Genomic DNA, 11,256 nt, shown 5'->3' on the forward strand with positions numbered 1-11,256 from the left:
CGGTTTCACCAACATACTCTTTGTTGCACCTTGAGCATCATATCAAATAAACAACATTTTCTGTGATTCAGGTTATGGGCTGAAAACTTGAAAACGTTTTTGTGTTGTCGGAGTTTTTAAACGATTTTGTAACCGTAAAGTGTTGGCAAATAGAGCAGTTTTTTCAATTACATTGATAAATTCCAGTAGCTTCAGTGGCATTGGAAAGAGATGTAAATTTAGAAAACTTTAAGATGTCACGCAAAGTGGGACATCGTCGATAAGTGCTTGCGAGAAGATTTTGGAAGATGGAGTATAGAATCAAATTGTTCTTCGGTATATAATTAAATTTGACATAAGTGGACTTGATTTTGGGTAGGTGTATGTGAAAATTGATCACACATGGGATAGAGCATTCTTCAGTTGATGGTGATGGCGTATGAGCAATCTTTCCAGGCTAGATTGGGGGGCAGGAAATCATCAGCCACTCAGCAGTCTCGTCGTCCAGGACCCTCAGACCATGCGCACCATGTGAAGGCCGGTGGGTTAGGCAGTGGTAGATGACATGGTCTGCGGTCTGTTCCGTGGCACCACACTCGCATTCTGATGAAGGAGCCAGGCCCCACTTGTGCATGTCCAAACGAAAGCGGCCGACGCCAGTTTGCAGGCGGTAAGCCTGACCCAGGCAAGCCTTGCGAGGGACATCCCTGGTGGACGGGGATAGGCGTCGGGTATGAAGTCACGGAGCGTGGAGGTGTGATTTTGCCACTCCGTGTTCCACATGTGGTTCGTCCAGTGTGCCGCACTTAAACCAAGTTCTTCTGCGTTCTTAAGTAGTTGTTGTGCGGCAGGCACAAAGGGGCATCTTGATTTCAGCCGCTGCTTTATAGGTGGTGGTCGCTTGAATGTTGCATGGAGGAGATGGTCGGGGTCCAGAGCGCGGCAAGCGAGAGAAATCGTGGCTCCTTTACGGCGTAGCTCAGCGGTTGGTTGCCTGCTAGGATGGGTAGGCAGTCCGTCGGAGTGGGACGTAGGCATCTAGTCACAGTACGCAGTGCATCGTTGATGGCGGTATCAATCTGGTGGGTGTGAGAACTACGACACCAGACCGGCGCGCAGTACTCAACGGTGAAATAAACAGGGGCTAGGGTAGCTGTACGAAGAGTTTTATCACCAGCTCCCCAGCCGGAACCCGCCAATCGCCTCAAAAGTGTGACGCGTGTAGATAGTTTTTTGCGCAGTGACTTCAAGTGCCGGCGGTACGTGAGTGACCTGTCCAGGGTTATGCCGAGGTATGTAGGTTCGACACAGTAGGGCAGGCGTTCCCCATCAATGTTGATGTTTATCTTACGCTGTGCCTCCCGGTTGTTAAGGTGGAAGGCCGCCGACACTGTCTCTGACTTGCTGAGCTGTAGCTTCCATTTCTGGAGGTATGCTGATAGTGTTTGCATGTCTTGGCTGAGGTTCCTCTCCACTAACTGCCAGTTTCCTGCTGAGTGCAGGAGTGCCAGGTCATCTGCGTAAGCATTTTTCCTGGAGATTGTGGGGGGAAGTCGTAGGTGTATATGTTGAACAGGAAAGGAGCCAAGACTGAGCCCTGTGGGACGCCGTTTTTAAGTCGGCGTAGTCTGCTTCGACGACCGCTACCGGTTGTGAGGGTAAAACTGCAGTTTTGCACAAGTTCCATCATCATATGGACCATGTGTCTGTCAGGGAGCAGGCGGAGTAACTTGCAGGTAAGGCCGCTATGCCATACGGTATCATAGGCAGATGTGAGCTCAACAAACACGGCGCCAGCCTTCTTCTTAGCCGAGAAGCTGTCCTCATAAGTTTGACTTGATCTTCGATTGATCGTCCGTGTGGGAAACCAGCTTGTTCACGGGGGAGCTGCTGATCTATTATTGGTTCGACTCGAAATGAGTCTCTCGAGGATCTTGAAGGGGATGCAGAGCAGTGAGATTGGACGGTAGCTCTTCGGGTCCACTGGAGGCTTCTTTGGCTTAGGAACTGCAACCACAAGGGCTCTTCTCCAGATTCTGGGAATTCTCAGGTGGCGCAAACAGCAGGAAAGGAAGTCTTTTAACCAGGACTTTAAGGAGGCAGCAGCATGGAGTATCAACTCCGGGCATAGGTGGTCAGGGCCTGGGGCTTTACCTGGCTTTATGTGCTGGAGGGCGGCGGAAAATTCTTCCGGGGTGAACTCACCCGAGATGTTGTCCCCGTCTGGGGTTGTTACCCTCCAGAGGTCCGTCATTTCTTGTAAGCAATTATCGGGGTCATCACTTGCGAAAGCCAGATTGGGGTTTGTGCCAGTGTTCCAGCGTCCGGAGAAAAAGCTCGCTGCACCCTTGGGATCGTGCAGTAGGGTGAGGTTATTATTGGCTGACCATGAGGCCAGGTTTTCTCCGTCGGTGTTGGTGGTGTTGTAGCCCCAGTCAACGTGGTGCAATTAAAATCGTCAGCACAGAGGCTGGGTTGGGAGAACACTGGGATGGCTGTTAGTGTTAAGCGTGAGGGTGGTGGCTTATAGACAGTGATGATGTGATAGCCTGATATGTCTATGCATAGCCACTCTATCTCCGATTGGGCACTGGATTGGTCTATTGGCGTCCAGCTCAGTTGCTCATGGACAAACGTGGCGAGACCGTGTTTCCTGCTGATGGTTGCGCTTTCTCTTCCGTTGCGTTGAAGGATAGTCTTTGTAAGATCGCAGTGACATTTGGTCAATACTTTTTTTGGTCCAACAGATTTTTTTAACATTGATGAGGTTTTCGTTGTATCCGCGTTTAAGCAGATGCATCTTGAAAAATGTAAGATGAAAGTTCAGAAATTTGTATTCGGCAGATCCGGTGTATTCGTATGTTGATGTTGTTTATGACGTGTTTCGGGAGGCAAGATGTGGGTAGTTATAAATATTAGTGTTTGAAACTGTTGTATAATCAAGACAAACGACAAGACGTTGATAACCATTGTACATGTAAACTTAATGGATGTTTTAGAGAAATCTTTGGTAGAACTGGGTCACTGATGATTCAAGGTACAAAAAGGTGGAATTGATCATTCAAAACCTACGCAGTGTTTTCAGTAGTAAAAGAGTTTAAGTTATGATTATTTTAAACCACCGTCATTGACTATGAGTTATTTTGGTCACAGGTGAGGTCTCGCTAACTTTACACAAAATGCCTCGGTGTTCTAAATTCAAAAGCTTATGCACAATGGATAATCTACTTGACTTAAATGGAAACTGCAAAGTAGAAGTCATATCTTTATTTGAACAAAAACTGCTGAGAGGCTGGTGGCCTCTCTACAAGATCTTGGATGGTGAAAGAAAGTTGGCGGTGAGTTACAAAGCACGAATCATAAGCTAAATATGGACATAACTTGCAATGGTAGGCTACACAAAAAAACTGGCTACTGCAGTGAGGCAACTTACCGTTTTGAAATCATTGACAGTTTCTTTGATCTTGTAATATTATTTCAGTTGCTGTTGTCAAGTTTTCATACTTTTAAATTTTTCACAGTAAGCTATTTAGGTAGGGAACACATTCTTGATTTTATGAAAGCATTCCCCACAGAAAGTCTACTAAGCCGTGTACGTCGCTATAATGGCATCTGAAATGTGCCAAACGCTGCCAGACAACAAGAGGCCTAAAAAGAATTGCAATATTGGCGGTTGTGAAGCAAAATGTTAGAAATTTGACGTTTTGTTTTTACTGCGTTTGGCATTTTAAAGTGTCTTTGGTGTTTTTTAATTTTTTTTTATCATTTGAAATAGTTTAAACAGTTTTATCAATTCGCAGTTTTATCAATTTGCCTATTTACAAAATATCAAGTTTGAAAAGGCAACTTTTCACGAATCTTGATGATGCTTTTCATAATATTGTATTTTGGGATGACTTTGTCAACAGCATGATTACTACCATAGCCTAAGATGTTGCAACCGTGCCATTTTTAACCTGATTAAACAAACACCAAATTTGGCTTTAAAACCAGTACCGTATTAAGGCAATCCCATCTAGGTCTCATCTTGTCAGGCAGCGTTTGGCTTCCCTCTCAAATGCTATTACAACGACGTCCACGACTCAGCCTACTAGCCTACTTGTTTTCATTCTCTTGGCTATAGGTTTGTATCATCATGTCAAACTTAACATTTAGATGATGATGTTGAGGTATCTCATTATCAATTTAAAAAATTGTCAGTTTAGTAAAATAAATGCCTCCTTTTTTGTAAAGTTTATGATCCTTGGTTCAATTGTTGTGCAACTGGGAAGCTTTCAGCTCAATGGACATAATTTGCTAATGCACAAAGTGGCTGGTCTTCTATCAATCTGTCGTGAGGAGTTATTGCGCATTGTTGGTAACCACTATCTTGGGGTAAATTTTAATGTACCACCGATCGAATGCATTGTGATTCGCAGCTGTAGGACCACATCAACTTTGTTTTCATGGAAAGAGTGTGCCCAAAAGATGCTCAGTAGGCCACTCTACAAGGGTTAGCTTAAAGTACGTAGTATGCCATATATCTTGATTTGAACTCTAATTAGTTCCTGCAGTTATTGGATGAGATTGGTTTTTGTGTGGAGCTATATTTGTGAAAAGTTTGTTGTATTAAGGGTTATGTCCAATGTAGCCTAATGCCAAAATCCGGGTGTTGCAAGCGCCCCATAAGATTTAAAATTAAACTTGCTTTGCGTAAATCATTAATTCAATTTTTAAAAAATCAACATTTTTACTGTTTGTGATTTTTGTTGAGGAGAAATTGAAAGTCTTCGGGATTGTAAGGGAAGATTGTGAAAAACATTTTGAGAACTGCTGGCCTAGACAGGAAATGTGAAACAAAAACGAAATAAAATAACAGTTACAAAACCTATATATAAATACACATTAGCACTATTATATTCTGGATATAAGCTGACTGCAGATTGAATGCAACGGTATAAAAGTATTTAGAAAGAAAATTTTGTGCCTAGCGTGATATTTTTTTTTTCGTAATATTGGAACTTGTAGTTTATTCAGATGTTTATTTCTACAATAATGCAAAATTTATCAAAAATCTAGGGTTACATAAATTATGCAATGATAGCTACTTAAATAATAACAATGCACGCAACACAGTAGACTAGTAGGCATGTTATAAAGGAACAAGTTTGTAAAATAACCATCAGAGAAAAAAATCACTATGCATTGAAAGCCTGGACTGTTAGAAAATATTATAAAGAGTTTAATAACCCTTTTAGCTACATTTCTGACATTTAGGGAAAAGTGGAGATGTCACTAGAGATCGTTACTGAGCAAGAACATCAGGAGCGACCGGCAGGTTTGGGTCGTGATGAACCTAATCTAAATCCAAAACTGGATAAACCCATGTAGGTTGACTAGAAAACTGTCAAAGGTTTGTTTGTGAATTTATGGAATTCTATCAAATCGCTTGACTTGCGTGAGCAATGAGTGCTTCTGATGTTGGTAGTTAGACTATGTTTGTGAGGTAAGCATACCATTTATACCTCCAATCAAAAACAAATAAGATGGGTAATACCGGATTAAAGCGACATCCTAAAAGTGGAGACTAGCTGTACTTAATAATCTAGTTACGTTAGTGCACTTTAACATTAAACTACCGGTACTGTCTTCATCTTGAGGATAGACGTTTAATTTACAATATTTGTGACATTCACAATAACAAGTCTTTTCTTGCAGACGGCCAGCGACGTCATTCGCTTGGTTCACATCACCTCTCAAGTCTTTGCGTTACATCATTTGGCGGAAATATCGTTGGGTGATCATAGGAGCCCTCCTGGTCATCATCTTTCTTGTTTTCGTGGTCCTTTTCGTGTATGCTTTCCCGGTACGTCCTATTGGTTTAGTAACACTGCTGTGCAATTATTTTACTGCTTGCTCTGTGCTGCTTGCTATTTTCATCACATTTAACATCTAAGTAGATGTGATGAAATCAAAGGAATTCCTATTCTTTGCTAAATAATAAAAACTTTTCCTTGGCACTATTTTCAAATACAGTTATAATATAAATTTGATTTATTTTTGCACCACAAACACAGAAAACCAAGTAGGAGAAACCCGGTATGAAAGTGACACTTTTTTTCATAAACGTCATAATTTTTTTAATTTTCTTTGCATTTTTTTTAAAAACTTCACAGCAACTGCTCATAGCTTAGTGCTACAAAATGAAACCTTTAAATTTTTGATTATGCTGCAGGTTTGTTACAACCATCGCTTATATCGAGTATGGTTGTTACAATCAGTAGCATTGACAGTGGGGTCTAGGGGTACTTTTAGACACGGGTCCGAGTTGATTGTGGGGGGTCGTAACTTTCCAAGGGACCCAGCAACTTAAAAAGGCCATTGTGTATTCTTTGGATATAGGGCACTTTTTTAAGAAAAGTCTCAATTTTGGGTCCGATGATCGCATTGGTATCGAAGCCAATTTATCCTCTCGATAACAGCTCTGATTACAACACAAAGGGATGGTTACACCACAAAAGGATGGTTACAACACAAAGGGATGGTTACAACACAAAGGGATGGTTACAACACCAAGGGATGATTACAACACAAAGGGATGGTTACAACACAAAGGGATGGTTACAACACATATTCAAAAACAGTAGCCTACATTGCCAACTTGAAAGAAATAAAATGTCATTGGAAAGGGCAAGAAAGCAAAATGTCACATAGCCAATAGCCACACAAGAAGACGAAGGCAGGCCTATAGTTACGCCAGGCTTGAAAATACTACCTCTAAAAAATACCATATTTAGGATGTGTGAAATAGACTCAAAGCTTGCCATCACAATCACAATTTGGGCAAACAAACACCAGCCCGCCCTGTGCATGCTTGAAAACTTTTAAAGGATGCTTATGAACTATTAGAACATGAAGACGGACAACAATCATTTCAAGATTGGCTGTCTAAAAGTAATGACAGTACATGTTCAAGTATTGGTTCAACATTCTACAAATCATAATTTAAACAGTTCTACTGTACGTGAGATCCTTGCGAGAGGCTAACCTTCCACTTTTCATAAGCACAATGGCAGAATTAATACCTCTATTTTTTGCATTGGATCACATCAATTATGCTCAGTGGTCGTCGGTCTTCATACAAGACTTAAAGGAAATCCAAGTGTTACACAGTCCATTGTTTGAACACTTTATGGCTATCTTGCGTAGACTTTCTACGCAAGATCGAGATATCTCTTCCAGAGCTGATTCACTACCTGGAGAAAGTCGATGGTAAGAATATGGCCAAACAATACCAAGAAAGTTCAGTGGCATTTATCGAGCAGTTTGTGCAGGATTGTAAAAAGCTATACAGAAAGCTTACAGATGGCTTACTATATCACAACCCAAAATCAAGGATCGTTGATTGCTTGACAAGTAAGTCAGTCACTTATCCAGAAAAGGCAGATGGGCTTGTGGTTGATCTTTCTGTCATCATTCCAGCCAAAGCTGCTACCGTGGAAAAGAATTCTACATTTGAGGAATTTGCATTAATGGTCTTAAATGAGACAGCCAGCATGGGAGAAAAGCTTGTGGCAAACAGAGTTGGCTTGGTTGCAGATCAATACCACGCCTTAAGCATGAAGAGCATTACAAGGAAACAACGTGGGTCGGACACTAGCCCAGAACTTAAGTTTGAAAAAAAGGATCTTTTACCGCCAAACTTTTCTGGCTCATATCTCACAAACTCAGCAAACAAAACGAGATTGAACCAACTTATTGCTGACATCAGCAAAGAGCATCATTGGTCATGGCAAAAATACTTTTGCATCACTAGCGGTAGTAGTATTTGGGCCAATTTTGGCAATTATGATACAAGCTATGGTGATCGTCTTGCCTTAGAAGAGGCTGATAACAGGATTGTTTGCCACATTAAGGATATGTTGCGAAGTGGTTTGTCAACACTATGTGTACGGACTGTGGATGCAGATGTAATTATCATCCTCCTTGCTTTCATGAAGCAGTTTATTGATTGGATTGCCAACACCCAACTAACTGTCGATATTGGCTCTGGAAAACACAGGCAGACCATCCCCATGTCCACCAATGCTGCGTGCAATCATTTAGGAGAGGTTGTCTGCTTGGGTATAATGTTTTTTCATGCATTTACTGAAGGAGATGCAACAAGCTCCTTTTACAAGATTTCTAAACGCAGCTGGTTCCATATGTGGAAGCAATATCCTAAAGTGGAACAACTCACAAGACTTTTTCAAAGGTTTAGCTGGCTACCATCAGAAGCATGTCTGACTGAGAACATATCAGCTATTACAGATTTTGTTTCATTTGCATTAGAAAAAAAAAGAGGCCAACTTGAATCGACTTGGGTATGAGCTGTTCGTCTCATCATCATCGAATGAATTAAGGGACCTTCCACCTACACTTGATGCCTGACTCTACAATGTTCATCGCAGCGCTTATCAGGCAGGATGGATATGGAAAAACACTATAAATCAGTCCGTTTGTCTATCTGTTGAACGTTGGGGTTGGGTTAAATTGCAGAATGAGCTGAGCATTCGGTGGACAACAGATGCAAGAGCACAACATTTGAAAAGACTGACGAAGACTTGCAAGTGTAAGATGATGGCTAAATGTGACACCTGTCAAAGTGCAAAATTGGGGTTGCATGCCTAAGTTTTTGTACCTGTAAGAGACAATGTGTAGTGTAGCATGACATTGTTAAATAACCTAAGTTTACAAAACCCATCACATTGATAATGTATTTTGTCGTATCCAGGCTTAGGCTTAGTTTGATGATGTTTTAAGAAATTTCTTAACATTATCTTTTTGAAGATTACAAATTTTGGGATAGGTTTAACTGGAAAGCATTGGTTTACATTTGAGCAACGTAATTAAAAATACCATTTTGTCAGGAAATAAAAAAAGATCTAGCAACACTTTTGCATAGCATACCCTACTCTCAGAACCAAGATGGCGTAATTTGTACTTTTTGGTACTTTCTTAATTTCCCTGGTTTTGATCTCTGATCCTCCAACATCATTTTGTATGCATTGCACTTCTAAGCTAACTATGAGTCTTCACACTAATACTAAAAATAATGTTTCTCTGTCTTGCACGGTAGCACGCAACCTCATCCATGCCCATACTTCGTTTATGCTTCTGTCAAGAAATCTAAAAGTTATTTACACAACATTTAGTACGAATAGCTTATACAGCGTTCGCAGACACCGTTAAATGAATTTCTCCCCATCGCTATAAAATAGTTTCCAATTGCAAGTGCATTTCACCAGGCCTTTCACCTGTGCCTTTCACATCTCACTACGTCTCTATAAACAAAGTCAACACAAAAATCTATGTCGGTTTTGCTGTGCTTCCAGTCCAAGTTTGCTCTTCGCCTTTTCCTTGACCAGAACTTCAATTTATTTCCAATTACACTTTCTTCTCCGCAATGGCCTTAAACTTTTCTCAAATTGGAAATAGAATTCCTCACCAAATGCTCGGTAGACTTTCACTAAAATTGCTATAACAGCTTGACTTTTGTCGCTTCACACTTAATCGGGTCGTTAACAGAATAGGAAAGTTGCCAATAAAAAATAAAAAGTAATAGTAATAAAAGATTTCTGCAGACTCTTAACCTCAGTTCTGGCTTCTCGGTGTTATGGGAATTGCTAATCATCAATAATTGTAGGATCCATGTGAGAGGATTCAACCAAACGTATAATAATCAATAAAAAATCAACCAGGTTTTGGTAGAGCTTTCGCCGCCGTAAAGGCGGCTTCACAGTACTCTTATTCAAATAGAATCTTTTTCTATTTGAATAAGAGTACTGATGAAGCCGCCTTTACGGCGGCGAAAGCTCTACCAATAAATTTTTGTAGTTACCAAACCTGGTTGATTTTTTATTAATAAAAACAAAAAGTCTTGTAAAACTAATTAAGCATCAATTAAAAAGGTTTTGTAATTTTACTTCGTTTTTTGTTTCAATTGCATTGTTAATCCATGGATTTGTTTGCAAGGTATATCACTGTTAGTGTGATCTCCATGAATATCAAAAACATAAAATGCAATGCTTTGTGGTTTTGTGTTGGAAAAATATACAGTCAAACTATCTGCAAACAGATTGGTAAACAATAGTGATATACTACACCTTGTAAGTATACCACTGATGGAACAAAAAGCAATCTAAATTATACTGTAACGTTGGGTTGTTGATGGGATTTCTATATGTAGGTGTAATAATGTATGTTTATTTTATCAACAAAGGTTTGCTTTTTTTCAGGTTGCTCTTTCGCAAAGGATTATAAGATGAGATAGTTCGCATCATACTGACATCATTATATTCGCAAGAAGGACTCAAAGTTGTTATTTTACAAGAAAAAAAAGAGTGAATGAAAACCAAATGAAAAGCTATGAGGCTGCAGGGCTTGTGCGTTTCAAGACTGAGAACGTTCTCACATATTTAATTTTCGAATTCGAACACCTTTATCCTATGCAGGGGTTCGGTTCGTGCAGGCTACTTTTCAGTGCTAAAGAACTACGTATTCAAAACTTTTGAAATTTTATGACTTTTCTTAAAAATTATCCAAATGTTTATTCCACTTTAAATGACGTATATAGCCTATATAGTTTTGGAGATATGACATATTTGTAACTCGGATATTTTAGCTTGCTACTTCTTAGCTGTTTCATTTGTTTTTAAATTAAAAGAAATAATATGATTGCTAAGCGTGGTATTGCATCGAACTACTACGCAGATGACTTGTCAACAAGAACTTTTTTTAAGACCAACTAACAATCATTTCCAAGTAACTCTGGTGCGCTGAGCTCAAATCTGACAACTATCAAATAGAGCAGGCATGGCCAAATGGCGGATCGCGATCCGATTCCGGATCTTTTCAACTTTTTTGTGGATCTTTCAAGTTGGCTCTGAAAAAAATTTCAAAGTATTTATTTTAAAATCTGCTTAATTTCTTTTTTTAGTCTATAAGGCCTAGGCCTATATATATTTTTAAGGCTTTTATCAGGGATGCATAGTATAGGGATCTCCAACTCGGCTAGATATCTGACAAGCGGAGTGTAAAAGTGTTGCCAGATATTTTTTAAATTTTTAGAAAAATGCACAACTTCAGCTCATTGTGGATCTCTAAGTTGTTAGATTTGGCGGTAGTGGATCATGGCCAAAATTATTTGGCCATCATTTGGCCATCAAATATTATTTGGCCGTCCCTGAAATAGAGTGAACGAGACATTGAGAAATATTCAAATTCTTGCCATCATTTCAGGTGTATATTTTTTTTCCA

General features: G+C 39.9%; 1 protein-coding gene across 1 annotated transcript in view; it reads left to right on the forward strand.

Moving 5' to 3' along the window:
• Window positions 1-10,602, forward strand: part of LOC145769003 (myoferlin-like) — a 249,109-nt gene extending 238,507 nt beyond the window's left edge. The window contains exons 43-46 of the mRNA XM_082580605.1: window positions 3,133-3,317; window positions 5,236-5,345; window positions 5,677-5,824; window positions 10,236-10,602. Coding sequence (XP_082436731.1) covers window positions 3,133-3,317; window positions 5,236-5,345; window positions 5,677-5,824; window positions 10,236-10,265 — 473 coding nt within the window. The 3' untranslated portion in view covers window positions 10,266-10,602. The remainder of the gene's footprint in view (window positions 1-3,132; window positions 3,318-5,235; window positions 5,346-5,676; window positions 5,825-10,235) is intronic.
• The last annotated feature ends 654 nt before the right edge of the window (window positions 10,603-11,256 follow it).

Source organism: Aplidium turbinatum, chromosome 4 (assembly GCF_918807975.1).
Source record: "Aplidium turbinatum chromosome 4, kaAplTurb1.1, whole genome shotgun sequence".
NCBI classification, from domain to species: domain Eukaryota; kingdom Metazoa; phylum Chordata; class Ascidiacea; order Aplousobranchia; family Polyclinidae; genus Aplidium; species Aplidium turbinatum.